This window comes from Liolophura sinensis, chromosome 6 (assembly GCF_032854445.1).
Source record: "Liolophura sinensis isolate JHLJ2023 chromosome 6, CUHK_Ljap_v2, whole genome shotgun sequence".
Lineage (NCBI taxonomy): Eukaryota > Metazoa > Mollusca > Polyplacophora > Chitonida > Chitonidae > Liolophura > Liolophura sinensis.
The window spans coordinates 11,565,513-11,593,271 of NC_088300.1; the positions used below are offsets into that span (position 1 = coordinate 11,565,513).

The 27,759-nt window shown below is 37.8% G+C and overlaps 1 protein-coding gene across 3 annotated transcripts; it reads right to left on the bottom strand.

Annotated features, from left to right (window-relative positions):
* Positions 1–17,003: 17,003 nt before the first annotated feature.
* Positions 17,004–27,306, bottom strand: LOC135468135 (paired box protein Pax-1-like). Of its 3 annotated transcripts, none has more exons than XM_064746217.1 (3): positions 27,060–27,306; positions 23,041–24,377; positions 17,004–17,721 (listed from the first exon to the last, which is right to left on the bottom strand). In XM_064746217.1, exons 1-2 carry the CDS (start codon positions 27,061–27,063, stop codon positions 23,584–23,586), a joined length of 798 nt encoding a protein of 265 aa, XP_064602287.1. In that variant the 5' UTR covers positions 27,064–27,306; the 3' UTR covers positions 17,004–17,721; positions 23,041–23,583. The 3 variants fall into 3 exon arrangements, with proteins under 3 accessions (XP_064602287.1, XP_064602286.1, XP_064602285.1); XM_064746216.1 differs by having other exon boundaries at positions 23,082–24,404; XM_064746215.1 differs by having other exon boundaries at positions 23,041–24,404.
* Positions 27,307–27,759: the final 453 nt, after the last annotated feature.

Below are 27,759 nucleotides of genomic sequence, written 5' to 3' on the forward strand. Positions count from 1 at the left end.
ACACTTTATGGGTACTACTTGCTACCCATGCTAGAGCGTGATTACACTATATGGGTTCTACTTGTTAATCATGTTATAACCTTATTACAGTATATGGGTACTACTTGTTATCATGGTATAGCGTGATTATAGCGTGATTACACTATGGGTACTACTTGATACCCATGCTATAGCGTGATTACACTATATGGGTAATACTTGATACCCATGCTAGAGCGTGATTAAAGTATATGGGTACTACTTGATACCCGTGCTATAGCGTGATTACACTATATGGATAGTACTTGTTACTCATGCTATAGCGTGATTACAGTATATGGATAGTGCTTGTTACTCATGCTATAACGTTATTACAGTATATGGATACTACCTGCTACTCATGCTATAGCGTGATTACACTATATGGGTAATACTTGATACCCATGCTAGAGCGTGATTACAGTATATGGGTACTACTTGATACCCGTGCTATAGCGTGATTACACTATATGGATAGTACTTGTTACTCATGCTATAGCGTGATTACACTATATGGATAGTACTTGTTACTCATGCTATAGTGTGATTACACTATATGGATAGTGCTTGTTACTCATGCTATAACGTTATTACAGTATATGGATACTACCTGCTACTCATGCTATAGCGTGATTACAGTATATGGGTACTACTTGATACCCGTGCTATAGCGTGATTACACTATATGGATAGTACTTGTTACTCATGCTATAGCGTGATTACACTATATGGATAGTACTTGTTACTCATGCTATAGTGTGATTACACTATATGGATAGTGCTTGTTACTCATGCTATAACGTTATTACAGTATATGGATACTACCTGCTACTCATGCTATAGCGTGATTACACTATATGGGTACTACTTGATACCCATGCTATAGCGTGATTACACTATATGGATAGTACTTGTTACCCATGCTATAGCGTGATTACACTACATGGATAGTACTTGTTACCCATGCTATAGCGTGATTACACAATATAGATAGTACTTGTTACCCATGCTATAACGTTTTTACATTATGGGTAGCAAATGTTATCCATAGTGTAATCACGCTATTATATAACACTATGAGTAGTAATTACCCTTTCAGTGCTAATTAAATAATAAAATTTATTACAGAAATATACGTGTATCAATAGAATTCCGTATTTAAATATGCAAGGTATAATTTGCTGCTGGAGTGACATGAAATGACGTTAGCTATAGACCGGATTCGGCAGCGATTTAAGGATTTAGTCGTCGATGTACTTCAAAAAATCTTGTTGATTGAGTGAGGTCTTGTGCTCGAACCCAGCTGCGGGTGAGTCCACTGCGGCTCTGCATCAGTTTGTCTGATACCTTACGAAGGGCAGTGGTTTTCCCCAGGCTATGCGAACTTATCCCCAACCATACATATTTGCACAGGAATGACAGGAAATATCTGACTATAGATACCCCCGTACCTATCCATGGTTTCAGTTGACACAAAATCTTGAAACTGAAAACTACTATACCGTAAATTTGTATAGTCTAGATTGGTTCAATGTGATAAACGTTCATTCAGGTGTACGTAATAAAATAAAGCTTAATGAAAGAAAAAACGCCAGTTGTTAGTAACAAATGTTTTTTCGAAAACTTCTCAGTGAGCCAACCCTAATAAAATCAAGGGAATTAAGCAAAAAAAAGTTTTGTGTGAATTCGGATGTGTTACCTTATGGGGATCTGGATACAATGCTTGATTTATTTATTTATTTCATTGATGTTTTACGCCGTACTCAAGAATATTTCCTTTACATGACGGGGACCAGAATTATGGTGGGAGGAAGACTATCTGCAGGTTGAAAACACGCTTGAGTCAGGCTTAATAATGTATTGTAATATATTACATAATGGGCATAATGCACTCGGTGAATGTTACCCTTAATGTAATAATTATTACAATAAGTAGCAATTGCTCCCCGATATATGTAACAGTGTAGCAACCGCTACCCATAATGAAATAATTTTTCATTTCGGGTGGCAAGTGCCACCCATCGTAAAATAATTATCACATCACAGGAATTTATTGCACCATACAAGCGTGTACAAAGCTACTGACGAACTGAGAGTGATTTAAGTATGGAAATAAAGATATATCACCCGAAATGAATCCATGCACTTGAGGCATTAATTTATAGTATTAAACAGGTAGAGGATATTCCTCTTTATGTTCAAATTTCTCGAAAATGCGGCTGTATAAATGTGAGAGAGTTCCGGCAAGAAATATCACCAGGCTGTTATTCAAATGCACGTGATTCTAGCTGAGGAACAGTTTAAACAATCTGGTATATAAATGTTACCAGAAGTCCATTACCTAGAAATATGTAACTTCACTATAGCTAGTCTCCACGGCAGAACACTTTTCTTCGATCTCTAACACATTATGTGAGGTATCTGCGCAGCCATGTTTTTTTCTTTCTCTCTATTGCGCAACAAACGTTTGAGAAACGCTTGTGTTGAAATAGACTTAAAATTACGTCAACGGAATGTTTGATAAAAGAACAAAAATGTCTTTGATAGTAATTGTTTTATAGTTGGTTGGAAATATGAAAATAATGATGAAATATATAAATATGAAAATGGGTTCTTAACTGCATAGCAACAATGATCACCGACTCGTAGTTTTTAAGTACGGAATTTCGGTTCCAGGGTGTGGCCCGTTCTTGTAGCAGCCGTTCACAATAAGATTTCCCATGATTAAGTTCACAATTTCCCTCCAAGAGGTTGGCATATTTCTCCACCAGGCGGCGCGAGCTTCTACAGATGACGTAACATGTGTGCAGTGGAGACTAGCTATAGGGAAGTTGCATACTTCTGGTAATGCACTTTTGCAGTCCGTTTTACGAAGCAGTCGCAAATTGCGCCTGGCGTATTTTTCATGGCAAATTATAGTGTAGAAATACATCACCATGGTAAATGTTATTGGCGTAGCGCTGCGACGGTTTTGTAAACCGGGACCTTGATGTTAGAGATATACAAGTTTATATGTTCATTTCTGCATGCCATAACCAAGACATTGCCTACAATTAGGACTAACGCTACTTCAGGCTGTGTTTAATATTCCCAATCATTTACCCGGACGAGATGTGGCTCCCCGCCTCATTTACCTGGACGAGATGTGGCTCCCCGCCTCATCTACCTGGACGAGATATAGCTCCCCGCCTCATTTACCGGATCCAGATTTGGTTCGAAGCTGTAACAAAACCGATTCCTTTACCTTTATTCGATTTTGGGGCTGTGATTCGGTTACGTGAATCTATTTGGCTGTCAATGTCTTTTCAAGTCTTTTCAGTCTGTTCTCACAACATATCGCACATTAGTTACTCATTTATTGCACTGTGCCATATAGATTGTATTTCGTTTGAAAGCTAAGTAAATGTAAGCTTATTCATGTTTTATTTTTCAAGGAGAAAACACCTTATACTTATCTGCTAATTTCTCTTGTATGTGTTAGATGTGTAGATGTCGGAATTTCTTCATTGCTACCGATCACTATACAAACTTCGAAAAGGTGCCCATTCTGTTGTCTTGGTTTTCCATGACCCATGCAAGTTACACTATTCAAAGTCCTGGCACATCGCTGTGGACAGAAAAAAGTTCGCATTAGTTACATGTTTACCGTTTTTCAGTTTAAATGGTGCCTCGTAAATTAAGCAATATATTGTTTAGCTACGGGATGGGTTAGCCATGATCCTAGCTTTGCTTCCACATTAACTGTTGCGAATGGTTACATTCACTATTCTGTATGTAACTCGGTCCTGTCGCCTACGTTGTCCCGAAAATGTCAGAGCTGTACTCGACGGAAATTGAAGTACTTCTGATTTCATATTATCTCTTTAAGTGAGAATAGTAAAGGCGATAAACTCAAATATAACCCACAGGTCTTCTCGGACACCATCGGAACTTCGTAAACCGCCATCATCGAATCAGGTATTCCCGTTACTATAGGATGGACTGATACGCTCTTCCCAAAATTACAATTATGTTCCTTCTTCTCAATAGTCACTTGCTGTTCTTTTCTGTACTTTATTAAAGCAGAATTAATGTCACAACCCACGAACAAGTTGGAAATCGCCTTTTTAATAATGTGATCTTCTTAGCTTCAATCCAAACGTGTCAGAAGTTTATCTTCTTGCGGCCGTTGCCGCGTGCGGCCAACTCGTAGTCGAAAATGGTGTTTAACGAAGTTTGGCTTGTTTTCGATACAACAGATACATTTTGTGTAAATAGCAACATTATGGTTTTTATAATTCACAAATAACTTGTTTGTATGAAGTCAGAATTAATGTAGGATTAAAAGAAACACGTTTTGGTGGGTAGGGCTTTGACATCCAGGACAGCGCATACAGAATGACCGAGTGCCAGGTTGTAGTGAAGAGAAGTGTACAGATCTGTATTTCTGAAAGCGAAATCTGGGGAGAATGGAACAGATCTCAGGTATGTATGGTTATACAACGTCTGTCCAGTGTGTTACTCTGGAGGAAATGATAAAGTCGAGAATATTTTGTTAAAACGAATAGATGTCTTATTTACAATAGTGTATTGGGTTATTTGTGCTCTAATTGACGTTCTTCCTCTATATCACGCATGATAAGGCTCCGATCAATTACCTTATAAACTATATCTTGTTAACCACTCATCCCTTTAAATCATTGAATAAGGCCTGTTGAAACATACACCAAATTAAGAAAGAAATATAAATTGTTTATGCCATTTATTGTGATATCATTTAAAACCAATCAGTACTTCTATGCAAATGACGAAAACAATGAAACCACTGACTCTATTAATATACGTCTACATATTCTGTTACTGTCTAATAAAATGCTCTGTAAAAGATATGTCAATTAGCTTACTGGTTAGATTATAATCCCACCCGAGGTCTTCACCCTCTCCATTCATCATTTTGAAAAATTCTTTTAAGTTTTAAATCAGCAATATCAATTCAAGCAAAGAAATTAAAAATCATAGACCCGTGAAATTCTGAAAAGCGAAATGGAGCCGCCGAGAGCCTTCACTACCTCTCGTGTATGCGAAACGCAGGAGAATGCTGGCTTTGTGATACATATCAGCCACATATGTTTTGCATTGGATTGTACTTCTTGACGTTTGCGCCATTTTATAAGTAGTTTAGCACGTTCATATTTCCAAGGGAAAAAACTCTGGAAAGAAATTAATTTTAGATATGAGCGCGGAAGTCCAGTTCAGGTTACCGACCACCCAAGGCCCTCGACAAATTGAGCTCTTTCTCTGCTATATTTATGGGGACAAAATATAACGGCCTGTGCCAAGCCAGGCAGCAGTTTATAACGGTAGTTTCGAACAGCTTGGAATGCCCCGATAATAAATTTATTAGTTGAGCTTTCAGAACAAAACTGGCTTTTCAGCAAGAAATATGGAACACTGAATGCTTTATTGATGCTATATAATCCGGGACATCACAAACCTGTTTACACAAAGCTTTATATTATCACTTACTTCCACACCGCTAATTTTAAAAAATGGTACACCCAATTTAAGAAAACATATAGAAATGAGGTTAATTATTGTCAAATACACACTGCAGTGGATTGACTGCTCCAAGGAATGGAATCTGCTTTGAAACTATAAACAGCAAACTGACCAACAAACTGCATCGAATTCCATATTTTTTTATTACAACAAAACAAAAGAACATGCTGTATATTAAAAAATAAATAGATAATGAGATTTTTGTAATTTTCAAAATGCTTATATACATGATGATTAGCCATAGTGTCCGGAGTAAACCACAGTGTCTGGAGTAAACCACAGTGTCCAATGTAAACCACAGTGTCCCGAGTAAACCACAGTGTCCAGCGTAAACCACAATGTCCGGAGTAAACCACAGTGTCCGGAGTAAACCACCGACATTCGCCATACACTCGCCTGTAAAGTTTTTTTTTCACATTAAGCCAAAAATAATGCACCAATTAATATTGTGAGAAGATTGAAAAATAAAATAAAAAAGGTATAGACTCAAATTTGATAGTTCTATGAGGTATTTTGATGTTGATTAAAAAAGTATAACTTGCCCCAACTTTTAACAATTAAATGTAATTTAGTCTTTTACGTATTTTCATGCAAAGGATTTGTTGACAGATGACTCCAACTTATCCTTTCTGTTCACAAAATATTTAATTTCTTCTGTTATCACACATTTCAAGATTGAAATGAATTTTCATAATTATTTGGTTGCATGAAAATTTCCGCGCTCGCCACGTAAAATTTCTATATTTTGAATGCCTTGCCTGTTAATCTAGTGTTAACTCCACTAACTTTTCAACTAAATGCAATCCCTGATGCCTTGTGCCTTTAGCCACCTTCGCTTTAAAGGAAACCACAGACTCTCCCGAAGGTAAACTTATCTGGACCTATATTTGCACAAACACCACAGACTTTATGACAATAGGGATAGTTTCAATTTTGTTGTTGTAAATTATCTTTACTTGGACAATAATATACCGAAAGGTCCTTCATGGTGCGTACATATCTCGCCTTGCAACATTTGTCAGATCCTGCGAGTTGTGTGACGATTTCAACCAACGTCACGATTTATTACCGCAAAAACTAGTGTGTCAAGGTTGTTCCATCAAACGTCTTCACTCTAAATTTCTTCAGTTTTACAATGAGTATAATACTCATGTCATTATGTGCAAAGCGTCATGAATCTGTGGCGCTCGGCTTCATGATTGTGTCTAATTCCGCTTATTCCGGGCTGGAGACTGTATATTCATCGTGTTGAATTAGATGGCCACGTTGGATGAACAGCCGCAATCGAGGCGCAACTGAGATACATATTTTGTTATCGACAACTTATATTCTAGCATGGTGAGCGATTACATGTCCTGCGTCTTTCTAACATCATTGAAAACTGCTGACTGCTTCTCTTTGCATGATTGCGTCCTATTTTCGTACTTTACATATTTTCTTAGTTCTTTGGTGGTTATACGTTGTTTTTGTGAATTAACCTTGGGATTATAGACCCGTAACGTCCTTATTGGTTGACGGCTTGTATACGAATGTCTGTTTCCACGCATAGATTTGCATTATTTGCATCTATGTGATTGATTATGTTGTTAATGTGATGACAAAACAGCATTTTGAGTAATTTTAGATCCGTGCAAGACGTCTAATAAATTGTAAATCCTTGTATTTTATTTATTTATCTTTTTTCCCTAATTCTGCCTAAGCCATATTAGTAATGGGTGTAACGCTGCTATTATTTAAGCATTTACATGAACACTTAGAATTAAACCATTACTGAGGTATACTGACAAAATTTACAGCGGTTAGTAGTTACCATTTGCTAGCCATCACACTGTAATTCCCGCTTTGGGTGTTTTATAATGATCATTTATTGATCCTCATCCTAGATATTTGACTTTGTGATGTGATTCCACAATACTTACCGTGACAACATTCTTAAACTACAGATTCAAACATAGCCTGCTTACCATCACTGTCGCCAGATATTCTTCACTAAGGCTTTATGAGCACTCAGCAGGGAGAGTCAGAAAAATATGCTGCCCAAAGATGGATGGAAAGTCCGACACTATTATTTAAACAGAGGTAGAGTGACAAGAGGCCTGGTTTCACGAATCCCCTGCTCCACGTTTACTCTCCTACTGTTTCACACCTTACTTCGCCATGATTTGGATGATATTGCTGACGTGGCATAAAGCCATACCCTTTCAATCATTTAACCACGCCGTCGTTGATTCGTCTGTGCCGTCTGGGAGAACAGTACATCACAACGATAATGGTGCCTGCACTGAGAGGAGTATGGGGATGTGGAGGAGTGGACGAATATTTGTTGAATCCTTGACAAGAAAAATAAGTGATAGTCTCAGAGAGTGTATTTTGTGCTCCTACTGTAAGGAGAAAGAAAGTTTGTTCGAAAATTTTCTATCTGAACCTGTTCAGAAAAAATAGAGGAGGAAAGAAAAAGCAAGCCACTAGAAGGTATGTCCACAAAAAGGACACTGGCTTGTAATGTGAAATGCGTGACTGTGCGGAGTATGGAAGAGTTTTAGAAAATTGCAGTTTTCGAACCTGTACAGCATGTGGGGAGCATAGGAGCCAGGCGGATAAAACTGAGTTGTCGAAACCTGGACACGAGAGAAAAGAAGCCAGTACGAGAACTTTCAGAGCTGTCCATAACAAGTTGTCTTTCCCTGCACACATGTTTACCCTATCTCACGAACAAATGTAAAATGATCAGTCTTGATGAACCGCTTTCGTCACCAAAATGTTATACCACATAACTAAACTGTAATATGCTTCTTTCCTTTGTATAGGTATCAACTAAAGATGGTACAAGTAAATAATATTATTTCTATAGAAAACACACAGATAAAAGTAAAGTATGAGATAGGATGTGCCAAAATAGAAACTGCATTCAGTTTGTCAGGGTACAGAAATACAATGCAGTTAACATCACCGCATTGTTTTCCGGAATCATTCTTGAATATTATTTGACAATGGTACTAAGGGACATAAACAAACAAACAAGTAAAATAAAATGGCAAATAAATGAATCAATCATGTGACGTAGTAATGAAAACACAATTACTGAACAGTATGGAGCTGATTTCCTCAGAGCGGAACTGTTTGAGTGTTCTGTAACGTCGTACGTATTTTTACACGAAGTCAGTAGAGGAAACCGGAGTTCCTGAAATGAACCCTCAACCTTTGGCCAGTAACTAGTGAACTCTCCTAGATGACGCATTGATGGAAACAATTGATCTTCAAAGAACTGTTTGCAAGGCTTCACAAGACAACACCGATACGAGAACAATGGAGGCAGTAGGGTATCGAAAATTGTCTCGTGTGACCGAACTAAGGAAAAACTAACATCGTAATCACTCGGCCACGGCCTTTCCCACTACTGTGTTTAAACCTCCCTCTTGCAAAGAAAACAATGATTTCAGTCCGGGTTGGACTGTGGCGAAATTTTATAATTGGCAATCTTTGTGCGTGTTCGATATGCGCTCATTATACGGGGACAGTGCTTATTGATCCAGTGTCAGAGCAGTGTCTTGAAAATGAATGAATGAATGAAGTGTTATGTGTCTGCATGATGCATTCAGCATGACGTTCAAGTGACGAACATTTTTCGGCATTGGTATGCTGGAATACCTCAATGGATAGACTGTCGTTATAGGAGTTATATATTGTCGAAAGCTGAAAAAAAAACAAGCATGTCAAACAAATAGAATACAATAGAAAAGCTATGTTCGAACAAATGTCCACTTTAAAAGTGACAGTATCATCTATTGTTTAATACCCCCTCGCCATTATGGGTGACCGTCCTTAAAGATTCCGATCTACACACCGAAAAGCAATAGCCCGGAATGTATTCCAGGTACGCAGTGCTTGGATAAACTTATCTTCCATGAGGGCACCATTCGTTTAAACACACGTGTTTTTACAGTGTATAAAGCGATTTACCTGAAACCGTGGTACTTCCGGCTGACAGTTAAACACTTGAGAAAATAAGGCAAGCATACATAGAGCCATTTACTCCCAGGGTTCCTGGTGTTCAGAAATAGAGATTTATGACGAAGGGGTCACCCTCAATTTCACCCCAAACCTTTTCTAATTAGCCGAATTGATGGAACATTGTTTTATAAGTTTATAGACCCTTTGAAGTTTTGGTGCAATGTAATAAATTTGAGGTCGGTCCGTGCCATGGAGAAGTGGTTAGGCCAAGTTGTACAAGGGCTGCTTTTAGCCCAGTCTAATACAGTATCTGATTAACTCAAGTGTGGACGGCGGTACAACCTCACCACTCTCCGACACAGTCTCCTCCACGGTACATGGACACTTTCCGTAATTATATAGGATTGTTCAAATTGCTTAACGTCTCAGAGTCTAATGGTATTGCTTTTGTGCCCCACTTCCTTAGACTGTTCGATTCCACATGAGTTCAAAGAATTGTATATCTTTCTCCGCCTACATTGCACGTTGGTAACAACGCGTTCGTGGGACCGCTTCCTCACTCTTACACAAGCCTTTTATGTCACACGTTCAAAAAATACATTTTAACATTAAATGTTAAATCCTTACACCGACTAAGATAAAACTGTCAAGTAACTATATTATCTTTCTGTAGTGTGACCAACAACCTACTACTAACACATTGTGAACCTTGGGAAGATTAATGACAGACTTTTCCACGTCATATTCGTCTCCAGCATCTCTTATAGGATCACACAATAGAGGGACGACGACTGCTTCTTACCACGCCACCACACCGTGCAAAAATTGGAAGTAAAACAAAACTGGAAAATGACTGTCCGAAAATGAGTTTGAACACATAGCACCTCTCCCTTTGCCAGTCACTTTCTCTGTATAATTTAATGGTCATTTATTAACAAGCACTTGGCATTTATAAATTTCAAGAAACGATACGATATCATTAAAGAGGTACAGCATATGGAGTAAAACCAGAGCAGCTGCGACTGTGTGATAGCTAGTCACACGTAACCGGTGAAATATGGCTCTTGTCAATTTACCTTAGTCAGGGTTTACTTCCAACTGTTCATGTAAATGCATAAACAGTAGCAAGCTACGCGCCCTCTAGCACCATGGGCTTAAGTAGAATTATGGGGGGAAATGCAGTAATGTTAAATGCAATTTATTAGACGTCCACTGGTCTAGAATTATTCAAAATGCTGTGTGGATAGCAAAAAAGACAGGCCGCTCGGTCCAAGCTCTGTTCACCATTGTTCTCCTGCGGTATATAATTCTTCACTAGTTGCTCATAAATCGTCATCAGATAAGGCAGGAAAGGACTACAGACTACAAAACTTAGTCCCGAATTACTCTGACTCGTTTTCCTCCCACCATAATGGTAGAATGAGTGACATATTCTTGAGTATAGCGTTTAACAATCAAATAAGTATATTTTGACACTGCTGTGCGAGTTAATAAATGTCTCAATACTATCGTAAGCTAATAGAATATTTCAAAATTGCCTTTTGACTGACGAAAAATGTTATATAACATTAGGCTTTAATTTACATGAACGTCAGTCATTAAGATTTCATACATTATCAATTTACAGGCGAATTTTCATTTATTTCCTTGTGCGCCAAGTTGTCCAGACACAAACGTCTGCACTTGCTAAAACACTTTCATACAGCCGAGACTATTTCGACAATTGATAGCAAAATACATATTATTCAGAACTGAGATTATATGCCAAAAGATAACCACCTTTATAATATATTTCCTTGTTATTGTCTAGTTTGCCAGTCTCAAAAAGTTTCTCATTAAACTTCCTTGCCATATTGTTTGTATGCTTGTTGTGATTTATTGTCCATCTAGCCAATAACGATGGGGTAGCATAATTCGATGACCTACAAATGCATAAATTTTATGTTCGTATGCCTCTCAGATATGCATGTTAAATATAAACACCAATACATAACCATTCATCAAAAAGTATGCATTCTGAACCAGGTTGTTTATGTACACGTTGCTTTTGTGGTGATTCTTGTACACAAAAAATAAGTTTACAGTTTAAAGGGACAAAAGATGCCTGAAAGAATTTATTTCACGCTGTTATTTACCCATCTGGTGTGTCATGGCATTTTCGTATACCTTTACAGAAGTGGCAAACGTGTGCAAGGGTAATGGATTTGTTCGGTCTATTAACAATAATTTTACTGAAGTTTATCGCCTGGAAGATAAAAATGTGTGCCAAATATGTGAGATCTATCACATATTACAGCAAGGTACCGCTTGGGCCTGACTCGCCACAGCACACATAGGGTTGTTGTGGTAACTTTATCGGTCTCTGCCTCGTAGAGTTTATTCTGTATCTCTCGTCATGTAGACCCACATGTGAAGCAGAGCCCTGTAATGAGTTTGCCACAGGACACTTCAAACGTTTAAATCAAAGCAAAGGAATAATTACTCGGTTTTCTTATAATATCTGGTGGCAGCTTTTGACGCGGGGCTGGAAAGGAACACGAAGTGAGCTTTCCACACCTGTCACCCTACTAACAACACATCGTGGAGAATTCACTCACTTGTCCATCGCCCACATCACAATTTCTCGTCTAACAATCCTATCCTTCAACTCTCGTGAAGTAGGCGCAAAAAGTTCTTTTACACTTTTTTCTTGCCAAGTCCAATTTCGTTCCCGACGGTTAAGTCTTCTGTCAGCATCACCATATATAACCTGTAATTTGCTTAGTCTCGATGCATTCCGTGAATATGCGAGACTTGTAACTGGGTGACAGTTTTTTTACCTTTTCGCTTTCTTCGTATATTCTCCACCATACCGGTTTCCTCCCAGTATAATGCTGGCTGCCGTCGTAGTGAAATATTCCTGATTTTGGCGTAAAATACCAATCAAATAAATGAATTCTCCAACATACATATTTCCATGCACAACAGCCTTGTTTAAAGTAGGTTTTTATCAGATTTTACCTAAAACATACCATTGTTACTATTTATTACAAGGTAGATGTTACATATGGTAAAACCTGCTGACTCAACAAACATTTGAAACAAACAATAGAATAAAAATAATTTAATGCGGAAGATATCACATATACCGTTGTCAAACAGACCGATATTTACTGACAAAAAAGTATAGCTAACGACATGATCCAATAAATGAAATTTATCAAAAATCTCAAAGATATACACTGTGAAGATCTACTCTTACAGAGACAGAAGGATACACGTGTCTATAATTAGTACATCTGAGATATGCTGTGAATCAAAGTAAAACACAAAATAAAAAAGTAAATTAATAATACATCTGAAACTAACTTTATATCTCTGACAATTTTTTTCATTGAAATGAAATGCATTCAAATCCTTGAATTCCATAGTGAGTGTAAGGACCATTCAACAGTATCGACAGTGTCGGGTGTCAGTAATGTGACTATGGTTTTTACCACTTTTATAGTTTAGCCTTTGGCTGTTGTATTGCTTACTCGTGTAGTGGCATTCCCAGTGAGGATTCACTTTTTTTTTGCCTTTTCTTTCAATGCTGTCAAACTTGTAAAGATCAATGCAAAATAATTAGACGAAGTATCAAGAATGATATACAAGTTGAACACGAGTTAAATACAAGGGTCTATTGCTGTTTCGCTCACTCGCTATAAACTGCTGCACTGATGAAATAAAACACCACCAAGTCTTTATAAGAATATATAACAAGTAATGCTCAACATAAAATACATACGAATCTTTAAGCCTGGCATAAAAGAAATACTTAAGTCAAGATGTTAAGTGAGAAAGAAACTCCCGTTGCTGTCAAGCATAGAGAGATCTCTTTGCCAGATCTTTCCGAACTTGTGAATATCTGAGCGCGATACTGGAATATACTTATTGGCTTAATTACTTTGCTTGTTTCTCTTGTAACATATGACTTAGCAGACGTTTCTCTACCATTTCTCTTTACGATGCAAACAAACAGCGTAGAGATATCCAATGACAGTATACAGTGATCCTGACACGAACATCCACGGCTCGTGGCGTCGGAATCTTTTCGGCAATCATCGCCGGGTCAGCTGATTCAAGGGTCTCCGAAACAAGAGTAAACAAACAGTCTTAACAGTTCTGGTAAACAAAGGCTCAGATGTATCCATCCCACGAGATAATGACCTCCTCAGCAACTGGCAACAAGGATAGTTGATCCGGAGAAGACTGGGAACGTGTCCAAAGTCGAGAAAGTCGCTGAATGTGATGCCGCTCAACTCCGAATTATTCAAGACATGAAGGAAAATGAGAAGCTAGCTTGACTTCAGTTTCCCGTCAGTGTATGGGTGGCTGATTGGGACTTGCAAATCTCTAATGTGGTACTTGTCTTCTTGACGTCAGTAGCTCAGGCAATTATAGAATTGGGATGTCTTGCCTGATGTACCTTTATGTTCTACACCATTCAAATCGTCAAATAAACTTGACATATTGACAAATTGACATACGTGTACATTAATTTATTCCACAATCATTATGAACAGCTAGCACGGCAAAAAGACCTAGAAACCTCTCACCAATGCGACCGCCGTGAGTTCAAGTTCAGCTGATGTTAGCTTCCTCTCTGGTGGTGCTTGGGACGTTCTGCGGAAGCCTGAGTGTGGTCGTGGGTTACCCCTGGGTTGCGTCCTATTTCCTTCCAACACAAGATTGACAGCCGTACTATAAGTGAAATGTTCTTGAGTACGGCGTAAAACCCCAATAAAAATGAATGAACAAAAATCATTATGAACACTTTAGAATTCTACATATGAAGTATATGTTAACAGCAGTAAAAATGTAGAGCTATAACATTGTCATGGGAATAAAGCACGATCTTCGATCTTAAGATGGTCGCCGTGAGTTCAAGTCCAGCTTAAGCTGGTTCCCTTTCCTGTCGTACGTGGGAAGGTCTCACAGCAACTTCCGGATGGTCGTCGGTTTCCTCCGCGCCCTCCGTGGTTTCCTCCCACCATACAACTGGCCGCCATCGTATAAGTGAAATATTCTTGAGTATGGCGTAAAGCACCAATCAAATAAATAAGTAAATAAATCGATCTTAAGATATCATTTCCCGTGTTTCTCGTAGGTCTATATCATCCGCCTCATTCTGCAAGTACTAACACCTCTCCTGCCACAATATTGTCCTTTATACTATGTATACATGTATTTATTTCAAAGAAACCAGGATACCGGCGTAAACGTCAGTCCTTCGCCATGCACTTGACAACCCCTTGATTTCAGGCCGTAGCAGAACAAGCGAGAGCTGGATTCGAGTCTCTGACGTCCTGGTCAGAGTGCGATTAACTGTGATTGAGAACAGCACTTTAACATATAGGAGTAGGCCCGAATATATTATAATAGTCAAAACTCACTCTGCGATACATTATGTTAAAACGAGAGGGTTTAAAGCTTTACGGATTTGCTACACATAAAGGGATTCCTCAGATGATCTAGAATCTGTCATGGTCTTTTTGATTGCTGAAAGGCGCGAAAAGCCAATGTCAGTTATTACTATGCGTCATTTGGAGGCAGCCTGCGTGAAGGTGTCTGTAATCAGAGCCGTCCTGAGCTATGGCTACAGCCTGTCTCTCGGGCAGAAACCATCTACCATACCCTGGCACAGGACCCTCCACATCTGCTCGGGTGGGGCATGCTCCCCTGGCACGCTAACAAAATCAACTAATATAATTCTTATAAATGATTTCGATGAATAAGCGATGTTAAACATTCCGTCCAAAGGCACTGAACAAAAATGTCGTATGTCTCAACCGAAATATAAAAATATATAATCACAGATGGCATTTTGAGCTTAAAATGTCACAATATATCTACAAACATTGACGTAACTAAAGACCAAATCAGTTATTGTTGTAAAGCCAAACCACATACACCATACAGAAGAGATGATTTTCCGAAAGGATAAAGCCATGCATCCATTGAATTTTTTAAAAACCCATACATACATTATTTAGAAGTCATTTTGTTTCTCAGAACTTACTAGTGCAAAAGCATCGGAAAACAAATCCGTTTAAGGCAGTCCAGTTAATAAAGCAATTCTTCTGTCACGAGTAACAAATTTTATCCACCAAGAAGGAGCGTGCAATCGTTCAGAGATCGTCACGAATATCTTCCGCTTTACATCCTATACATGTAGCTATATAGTTAATCAACGTTTAGTTATGATCTTTCTCTTTTCTTTAAAGCTATAGTGACCTTCAAAAAGACTTCGATTTGATTAAGCTCTAGTCTAGAGTTATTGTTACTCCTTTGATGTAAAAACTATCTAAAAAAAACTGAATTTCAAAACGTATCAGTTTTATATTAAGATGGTTTAAGAACAATGTGGCAACTCCCCAATAACCTAGACTTTGATGTTTCATCCATTTTTTATATATAGTCATAACTGTTGTGTTTTGTTCAGTAGTGTGTAGAACAGTGCGAAATATTACATTCCCAAAAAATTTTCACTTGAGCGGCAGTGATTCTAACCGTGTAACCTGAACGACTTTACACAGACAAGAAGAATCGGATTATATAATTTGTTGTAACATATGTTTCTGCAATATTTCAAAAGGTATATTTGGGTATTAGGTATTAAAGAAATTATAAATGAATTTAAATAATTCGGCTGTTCTAAATAAATTGTGTAAATTTATGAATTTGAACGTTTTGAATGAATTTTTCCTTAACACTTTTCCACTTGTTCTCTTTTGCTTCAAATGATTTGTATTTAAATTTGTTGGGATTAAATTAAGAATTAAATATTTTTGTGATGTATTACTGCATCCTGTTATTTTACGGTTATCTAAAATTTCTTCTATGGCATAACGGATGTTCCATTTTAGGAGAAACCTAAGAAATGTGACGAAAACAGCATCATAATTTTCTTTAGTGACAACAGTATAACCTTTATGATATCCGATCAAATGAAAGTGTAGGGGACATGCAAGAACAGAGGGTGGAACCCCATATATTTTAGAAATGGCAAGGATTGTCCAGTTTTTAAACGTGTTGATCTTATATAATTGTTTTTTTAATGATGGTGTTGAATTATATAGGCGAAATATATCCCAGATGGATCGACGTTAATTTGTGTTTTATAATAATAATAATAATTTATTTTATAAGCACACGTTTTGGAGTAAAACTGACATACATTGGCTGAAGTATACCACAGCCTTGAGATGGCGAGGGACCATTTCCTGTTTCGTCAAGAAAACTATTTCACAAGCCGAATATCCAGGCTTTCTCAGATGGCCACATGTGCGATTCCGCAAAGAACCTACAAATTTGTTAGAATTTTTAGAGATAACACCTTTTATAGAATTGTAGATCAAAGCTACTTCGTTTGCATTCTCCATACACGGTTAAACAGCCGGTTTGCCCTAAAGAAACCATTTCTCTGATTTCTGCAGGAAACATTCACAGACAAGAACAAGTTTTCATACATGGGTCAGTTTTATAAATATCTATTATACAATCAAATCATGAAAGTGGACAGAGCAGAGCAGACCGCATTGCACCGATCACTTCGCCGAAACACATGGGTCCATGGTGGTACTAAGGTGCACGTCCCAATGACTTTCCCGCGAATTCTATGACAAATTTTATTCAACAATTAGCAGTATATTTAACATATTAAAAATTAAGTGTATATAAATTGATCTTTGATGATTTTGTAAATGCTGGACACATTATGCATTTTATGTAAGCCCACTATTTTACAAGGACGGAAACTTTCCATTTATATTTATAGATGTGAAACGAAACTTGTCATTCTGCACGATGTTTCACTGACTTTGTATTTGAATCACTCAGAAAACACCAATTTTGTATAAACGCAATTAGTGTTTATGCTCAAGTCCTTCCATGATTGTAATGCTATACGGGAACATGGCCATGGTCATGACGTTATTCCCCGATGGTTGTATTTGTGAACACTGTAGTTTCTGTTACGTCAGCTTGGGCATACCATGGGCTGCGCAAGAAACAAGTTAAACACATTCCCTGTAGGAACCTCATGGCAGACGAGTGTTGAGTTCGTACACATTTAGTAAGCCTTCCGCAAAACAATGTCCGTCTTTGTGTGGGAATAGCAGATTTCATCAAAGCTTATATTTGCAATGCTTCAGGCCAAGATCCGATGCCCGTCTGTCCCGTGCATTCCGATAACTGTAAAAGAGGGAAAAGCATAAGCTATATGACAGACATACCATTTAGTGTTTACTATTTAGATTGATGAAATGTGTTTATTTGGAGGCTGCAATGAAGTGAAACGGCCCATGGATTGAAATACCCTACAAAAATCTGCTCTGCTTTTGGAATGGAAGCTCTGTTCCTAGTGTTTAATATGTATATGCCTTACTCATACATGTTAGGAACATTTTATTATATCATTAGCTATACATGTTTGATAAGGTATGCCAGTGAACTTGTTCGTAGGTATATATATATATATGAACTGTCAACCTTTTTTTTAACCCCACTGTAGTTGGAGTTACTTGGACTCCATATATATTAGTCAATATCTTAGATACATTCACTTGGCATGGCGCAAAATTTAGCTAAGTTGTTATATTGGATGGGTAAGGAAAAACTGATTTTCTTAAATTCGCAATATTCAAAAGGGCTAAACGGAATATTTTAAACTGAATATTTAAAACATATCATTTAATGGATATTACACACATTTCATGAAAATGTCAGCATTATGGATGAGACATGCAGTACTTTTCACTTGAAAAGGCCGTCAGGCACAAGAACAACGCATTCGAGACGCCTGATTGTTGAACTGTGTGAATTTTAAAACATACACATTTATATTTGATGTTGTTTACATTGAAAGGTGTCTTCACTGAGAGGTGTCTACATTGAAAGGTATCTTCGTTCTTCGTTTCATGATTGTGTCTAATTCCGCTTAACCCAGGAGTTAGGGGCAGTATATTCATAGTGGTGAATTAGATGGCCACGTTGGACACATGAACAGTTGCAATCAAAGCGCAGCTGAGATACATCTTTTTTTATCGACAACTGATTCTAGGATCGTTCACGATTGAATACTGATTTCACTCAGTCGCCTAGAACATAGCTTGCGCCTTTCCAACATCAACGAAAACTGTTGACTGCTTATCTTTGCATGATTCCGTCCTATTTTAGTACATTATATACTTTCTTAATTCCTTGGTGGTTTGTGCTATACGTCGCTTTGGGATATGAAAAGGTATGTGACTAAAACATTCTGCGGATCTAAATATATCTCAACCAAACTTATAGCCGAATGCAGCAACGAAAATGTTTATATTCGCCTTTTATACCTGTCACATCAAAATAACATTAACATATCTGACACAATGTCTGGCAGACATATTTGTTATGAGTAGTTGTTAATCAGATTATAAACAATACATTGATTTTTGTGAATCCTGTTGACACAAACTAATAGGCACATGTTTACCCCAGACAATTATTATATAATGCACTGGATATTTGTGTGTGAGTTTTGTTCATTTATAACATATTGCTCCACTGATGATGTATAGTTATTCAGGTCCTTCACCTATATAGGCACATTATTAAGAAAAAGCATACACTGATAAAATTATGCCGTGCTCAATTCATTCGCGCTCTTTACTTAATAACTTCAATGTTCAATGCTTTGTTTGCATAAATATAATCGATCTAACGATTCACCACCTTTTAGGCCAACTTCTCATCAAATATACAAATACATGTAACTGATCATCACCGTTTAGGCCTACTTATCAGCGCCTATACAAATACATGTAACTGTTCATCACCGTTTAGGCCTACTTATCAGCGCCTATACAAATACATGTAACTGTTCATCACCGTTTAGGCCTACTTATCAGCGCCTATACAAATACATGTAACTGTTCATCACCGTTTATGCCTACTTATCAGCGCCTATACAAATACATGTAACTGTTCACCACTGTTTACTTAGTATTGTCGATATGATGGTTCTTTATTGTGTACTTATTACAACCGATATATCCATGGTTCACATACCCGTTTGCTTAATTTCGTCAGTATGATGCTTCATTATCATTAACATAGTCCCACTGATTTAATGGATGACCTACACAATTGTTTATCACTGTTTACATAACATCGTCGATATAATGGCTCATTATCGTTTGCGTATTACAGCTGATATATCAATTGTCAATAACTGTCAATAACCGCAAACCCAATTCCCAAAACAACGTTCAACAAAGCCCCCCCCCACCACCACCACCAAAGGCAAAGATAGAATATAAAGTATGAAATTAGTCATGCAAAGAGAAGTCAACAGTTTTAGTGATGATGGAAAGACGAAAGGACTTATCTAGGCCAATGAATTTAATCAGTATCCAAATCGTGTATGAGAACATGTACACTGAGAGAAAAGTTTGGATCAACTGACTCAAAAATATACATATTAGCTAGTTCAACTCAGAAAACTCAGTCATATGACCAGTCATGACAGACTCCAGTGAGTTCTCCGACTAATCAAGCTAGTCAACAGTATAGCCAGATGGGTTTCATGACAAGTTTTATGACAGCTGATCTGGTCATATGACTCAGTTTTCTGAGTTGAATTTACTCTATTGTATAACTCAGATTTTTGAGTCGGTTGACCCAAACTTTTCTCTCACTATTATAGAGATGATGTGGATAAAATCGAACACTTCACGTTACTTGTCACTGATATCAAAACTGAAAAATTCTCAGAGAAGAACTCACTGATATACATCGTACTCCACATGGTATGTCTATATACATGTACTTGGTCAAATTTGTGCGTATACCTCTCAAAAACATTCATCTATACCTCAGTAATATCTGTTCTTGCTTTGGTGTAGAATTTCTTATCGCCTGTATCGAAATTCCTGATTTTCGTCCTGTGTTATGTGTATGCCACAGCACTATTTCTTTTGTCAAACTGTTTTGGTGATATTCCACACTCTACCATAAAATAGTCAACTGAGTAAACTAGTAAAACTAGGAGTTTACAGGTAAAGTGTTGTCAATATGTGTTTTAACTTGAGCATACGAAAACACTCTGCTTCATAATTGTGTCCAGTTTCGCTCAACTCGGGTTAGGGGCAATCTTTTCATCGTGTTGAATTAGATCGCCACGTTGGATACAAAAATAGTTGAAATAAAAGCGCAACAGAAATACATATTTGGATTGTCGACAACTCAAGTTAGCATGGTACACGATCTGGTTGCTGATTTCATTCATTACCGTAAAACATTCCTTACGTCTTTCCAACAAAACTGTTGAATGCTTCTCTTTGAATGATTCCTTCCTAATTTAGTACCGTATTTGTATATTTGACTGAGTTGTATATTTATTTCAGTGGTATTTTATACCGTACTTAAGAATATTTCGCTTACACGATGGCCAACGTTATGATGGGGTGGAGAGGAGGGAGGCCAGCACAAAACCACGATCATCCGCAGCAGTGGTGATTAAAAGACGAAAGGAATATACTAAGCTTGTAAATTTCATGAGTATCTTGTATCCAAGTATGGCTACTGGTAGTCATGCAAGTATGTAAGGTGTTGTCAAAAACACATAAATATTATATATCTCATTTGCAAATGGGATTTGATCGCAACTGTTCGTATATCCGAATGGGCAATCTTATTCAACAATATGCATATACGGAACGTAGCCCTGGGTAGATCGGAATTATGGACACAGTTAGGAAGAAGGGAGTTAATTGACCGGTGATTCTAGACACTCCACACATACAATTTACAAGAAAATTAAGCTGATTGTAAAATTTAAGAAACTTTTAGTGAATACGTTTGATAGACTAGCTCTGACACACTAGTACTATCTTGCAAGGCCCTAAGACTTCTCTATTCTAATCCCTTATTTTACTGTATTATAGATATAGTCTCAATTTACGCGATGGGGAGTGTGGCAGGATAGGGAGTGTGGCAGGGGTGTCTGCTTTGTCCTGTATATTTATCTTAATCTGTATAGGTTTTATAACTATAAGAGACACCCACGGTGATAAAACAGGCCTATAGAATATCCATGTCAAGTGGCTTGGATTTAGTGAACGACTGGGGCTGGAATATTTGAACCTAATAGAATTATCCGGTCTCTGTACGGCGGTCTGGTGGGTAAACGATGCTGGAGCATCTAGTGAGATATACGATCGAGCTTCAAGCTTCTGTTTTATTCATCTAGCCGGCGACAGATATGGTTTAGGTGAAACTGAAGCAGTCAACATTGGTATAAGTGGCCACTGTATGTTTGCCTGTGTGGACATCTATCCACATACTTTGACTAACTTACCGGCTGTGTGGTTTTGGACCCCAGTGTCTCATATTGTTACAGTTTGCCGAAGTCTAACATATTTTCTTAGCCGTATACAGGCATTAAACATTTAGTGCCGTTTCCCAGGATGTTTATATGCTTGCAAAAGTACAAATCCCAATGTTCTTAAGCTAGACACCAAATGTCCCCCGTAAAAGTAGCAATTAAAAAATTACTTATTTATTTAAATCATTTGCTGGTAGACAACTTTAAAAACAAATTTATTTTTCATAATTTGTCTCAAGTTACTAGTCTCCGAGTCCTCAGGTGGCCTATATGTGATAACGTTCTGAAATAGGCTTTGTTATTTACTAAAATATATATGCATGAACATGCAGATTCATACTTAAGGTAGTCTAATATTTAAGTATAATATATTACTAATATTATTTTAAGTTTATTGTATGTATTAAATGCGATGACAACGCAGCATTTTGAGTAATTCTAGACCAGTGACGTTCAATAAATTGCATGGCGTGAAATTTGCTACTATTTATACATTTACATGAACAGTTAGAATAAAACCCTGACTGAAGTACCCTGACAAGAGACCGTATTTCACCGGTTATGTGTGACCATGTGCCAGCTCTCACACTGTCGTTGCTGCTCTGATTTTACTCTCTATGCTGTGCGTCTTTAATTATATCTAAATAACATTTTTGTTCTTCTCTCTTACTATTTTAAAAATCACTTTTATATCCAATATCATAACAAATATTAAAGTAAAAGAAAGCTAAAATGTGAAGTAAGGTTCATCACAAGGATAAGTGAAAGCTATGCGTAAAAATACTTTCATTTATTTTTTCAGATTGTTTAAGAGTGTTGAAAGGCCTTCAAACATTTGAATACTATGGTGGGCTTTATGATCCATACTGACGGTATCTAGGAACACTGACGTCACATCACCTTTTTTTCCTGATGTATCAGCAATCTTTTATTCATGGGTAAAAAGAGTTATTCCAACATTCAGTGTCGTGATTGGAGTTGAAAAAACTTCATGTGACGTCAGAGTTCCAAAACTCTGATAGTATGGTCCATAAGTCCATCTTAGAATTCAAATGTCTTTAAGTCTTTTCATTCACATTTTAAACATTAAGTGAAAGTATATTGGTATATGCATAGTTTTAAGTTGTGAATTTAGTGATACCTACTTCGATATTTAGAGGTCTTTTCCTTAAAAATACCAAGTTACCGTGCTGTTACACGCAGGAGCAATTATTATCAATGTTTCCATCATCTTATGCTTGTTGTCATCTCAGCAAGCTGTGAAGTATATGCCACTTGAATCTTCAACATTTCCGCTTCTAGCAACAAAGCTGGTGGTGAAGTCTGAAACATATCCACACTGAACAGAATCCTTGTGGCACTGTTTTGGCAGGGAAGGACGGCGGTCGCGGAAATAAGCACTAAAACGTTTGTTTCCAGGAATGTGATGTATAATATTCCCCGATAACAGCACCATTTCGAAACCTTGGTACCTTATTTGTTCACGACGAAGAAATGTGTTTCTTTTTGTGTTTTTGAAATATTTCTGGACTTCTGCCCGTCCTTGACGTTACACACAGGGTTTATGTCCAACAAAACTATCCTTTGTTGGTTGTCGTTCATACTTTTGAATTGAAAGTCAAACTCAGCACATGTTTTCTATAATTCTTCACATATATTATTCCGTGTGATACATTGTAAAGTGAGTCTCAGCTCTGTAAATACAACATGGGCGGTTGAACACCGTAGTTACAATGACCATAGTTTTGAGCCACGCTTGTCATGACGTCCGGTCCAACTCCGGAGTTTTGCTGTAAGTTTTGGTGGAAAGTCAGAATATTGTTCATGGTATGAGGGGAAGACCAGGCCCTCATCATGCACGGGGACATGGAGGACATGGGTGGTTTGGCTCCCAGGGGAAGTGCCCCGGTCTGGGCGGACTGCATCTGATGTGGGGTCGGAACAGCGGGAAATTGAGCGGCACAGGAATACGGATAGATAGAGTTAAACATTGGGGCTGAAGCGGCAGCGACAGCGGCAGCGGCCGATACGGCATTGCCTTTAGCGTCATGGTATGGCGGACTAGCTAGGCAATGTCCCAAAGGTGCGCTCCCGATTTTATTCCTGAGAATCCTGCTGATGGAACTGACAGAAGGGACATTGTATTTGTCACAGACGCCATCGGCTAGAAGTTTCTCTCGAATCTCCCAGGCGAAAATCCCGGGATCTTTTTCTTTGTACAGTTTAATGTGCTTCACGACATTTGGCGTGGTCACCCTGGGTTTACTTCCGCCAATTGCCCCAGGAAGGATCGATCCCGTCTCCTTGTAACGGGCCAGTATCTTACTGACACATCCATGGGAGACCCGTAACTGCCTACTGATGTCACATGGACGCACCCCTAACTGAGCTAGTTCCACTATCTTCAGACGTATGGGGTTAGGTAAAGGCCGTCCATTCACAAATACACCACCTAACTGATTCACTTCTCCAAAAGTTTGCTCTGGAACAGGGAAAACGTTGCAAAAATCTTAAAAGAATGGAAAAAACAAAAAACATGGTTAAACAGTTGTATGGGAAGTCCGTACTGGAAAGTCCAGTTGTATGTAACGAAGTCCGAAATACAATACATTAAATTTAACAATACTAAAGTCAACATATAACGTTTAATTTATATGCTTTACATGCTCATAGTAAAATTTGCATGTGAACATATTATTGTTAATAATAAGGCAATGCATACTTATATTAGAAATGATCAGATTGTACAGGCATTATCATAGCTTTCTTTTCGTGAAAAGAGTTTAACTTACGAGTAAATGTGTTTACGTTTTACACTATTAACAGTGCCAGCTTTGCAGTTGTCATGTGATAATATGCAGCCATATTTACACCAAAGAAATTGTACAAAAAATATAATTTTAAATAAACATTTGCTAATTAATTCTTCAAGCTAGGTTACACGTTAATAACCATACTGATTCCACCTATTCAAATTGAACCAATTTGGGGGGTATCTTTGGGAAGATCAATTTTGCTCAGTCAATTATTCCTACCCTACCCTTATCCGCAGCTGAGCGAGTGTAGATAAATGTTCCCGGGGTGTGTATAGCGGCCCATGCACAAATAACCCGGACTAAACATCGGTACCCAGGTATGGAGCTCTCGGGACAGGTGTCGCTTTCATTCGCTTATCTCTTCCCATACTGGGTAACCTAATACATTAAACTGGTTAACCCAGCTGATATCAGGTCCCACGTACACTTGCATGTATAGTTATTCGTTAATCGCGGGTCGCTGTGTAAGCTGGGTAAACAACGGACTGACATGCCGTTAGGGACGGGCTAGAGCACATGGTCAGAACAGGCTGGTCTTGTGTTTGAGCCCAACATATAAAGCTGGAGTATTCAAGACTATCATGATAGTTTTGTCACTGTGTAAACGTGTTTATACTGAGATTTCTTAATATTTCCTGACATTTTTAACATAGACGATAAAGTGAGGAAAGTTTTCTAATCCAACACTATATGTTTACTTCACATTTACGAATCATCACTAAGATGTCAAAATCCCTACATTAAAAACAGCCCAACAAAAACATCAAACAAAAACAAAATCTTTGTCCTATACGTTAATACAAACGATGTATTCTTCTTGTCATGTGTTTTGCGATTAAGTATAAATGTAAGTTTTTGAGCATATTTCAGGTATTTAAAACGCCACTCATAGTCTGTCCAATTGTTTGTTTTACATAGCTGCCTCTATAAGTATAATGGTATGTCGATCTGAGTGGACAAACGAAGCATTGCTATAATGTAAATCGACAAGTGTAATTCTATCCAGATTATTTTGACCCTTCGCTGAGTGACAGTCCCAATAGGGTCACCTAAGCTGGATAGATCACGCTGCCTTGGCCACTCCGATTAATCTTTGTATTAACTAATTAAAACGTTCTAAGGCTGTTAAAACTCCAGCACTATTGTGTACAGGTGTATACATAAAGGTAGAGCATGGGTAGTCAGCGATGCATTCTGAGATCGGACAGTGTTGCTACGTATATTATTGAGATTCAGTATGATCAAATTTTGCATCATGGGAATTTTTTCCTTGTGAGGAGAAAAAACGGACAATAAAATTTTATCGCATATGGTTAACAGAGTTTTACTGCTTTTGGATTACGTTCTACGGTTATACATTTAACTTGAGCCAAATTTAAGACATTTAAAACCATTCCTAGGGACGTAACGTCCCAGAAAATGCGGGTGTATGTTTTATTTCTTTTCAATAGATTCTTTTAAGAATGAACAAATATATTTATATGTATTTTTTCCTCAAAGTTAAAAAAAAAAACAAAACAATATGCCTTACCGCCAAAAAAGAAGTAAAATATTCTTGAATACACAGATCACCAATGATTAAATAAAATAAAAGATATATATATTTATTTATATACAAGCTTAATATCCAGACTTTCTAAACAATGACCCAGTAATATTTACTTGATGTTGTTCCGATGAAGGATAAAATCGAATTACATCAGACGCTTTTCCTGGAGATGTAAAGGTTTCAATACTTATGTTAACTGTATGAAACTGTATTCCTATGATTCAGTTTATTATTCTGTGATTTAATTCAGTATTAATGTTCTCATATAACAATGAAAGGGTTTTACCACTCTTTGACTTATTCGTTTGTACATGTACATATCTTTATCCTTGTAAAGTGTAGCCTAGCGTACACGGTGTTCTGTGTAAACATTTGTTTTGGACGATTCCGCTTTTCTAAACCGCCATTGCTTCACAGTATACCACCTTAGTACCTTAAGCTCTCAAAGCTTTAAGTTTTCTTCTTCCGCGAAAGCGTGTAGGAAGGTTTGCAAATGACGGCTTCTCATTTGTCAGAGCTTTGTTTGCTTTATGGATGACCGATTGGAGGAAGGTCCTCATGTCATTTCAACACTCATTGACTTCAAAGTCGGCTATGAAATTCTGCCAACAAAGACCGATTATTCTTTCAAAGCCTAACACCTGATATGTCTACGCTTACGGTGGTCTAGAAAGATATATGTACTAAAATATTTTCACAGTTTAAATAAAGTTATTAAATTTAAGAAAATTATATTGACACATCCTATTACTAAGGCGATAGCCTTCCTGGTAGAAATATGTATCTTTATATCACTTACCCATATCAGCGTTTTGTCTTGGTTGATAACGCTCTGTTTACTTTTCTGGGAGATTAGATGCGAACTTATGGTCTTCCAGGTTCAGGTATTGGAAGTTAATTGAAGTGTGATACTACCGATGACTAAGCACTCTATTGACCGCCCATTGATAAACAAACGTGGGTAGTTGGTTCGCCCCCGGGGTAGAGAATTGCCCACTATTGCTCCCTTTTCCGCACCACGTGTAAGCCGGGGCCTCGCTCTGAGCTTCTACTACGATCCGCGGTGACTCTGCCCATGTACCCCCAACGTTAGGTGACATGGCCCGGGACAGGGAGAACCACTGATAGACCTCACCGACAGCCCATTGGCTGGCACCCCTAAACTCCAGGGGTAGGTGAGTGCTTAGCAAGCCACAGTTCGTAGCAGCTCGTTGCAAGTCAGAGAAAATGCAAATGAGCAGAATATCGTCAGTAAACACAGCAGTTCCTTTGCCAACTTCCAACCGTTTTGCAGGTTCTACTGATTCACGGTACCTAAGAAAGGCTGCCATTACGGACATCCTATTGGATAAGGATGCAGACTGGGCTAACACCAGGAACCGCCTTCCAAGCGCCATTATCCACAACAGGGAACATGATAAGAAACAAGTTGAGACTTTACGTAAATCTTCCATGATATAATATACACAAATACAATTTGTGTTCAGGAAAATATAGCA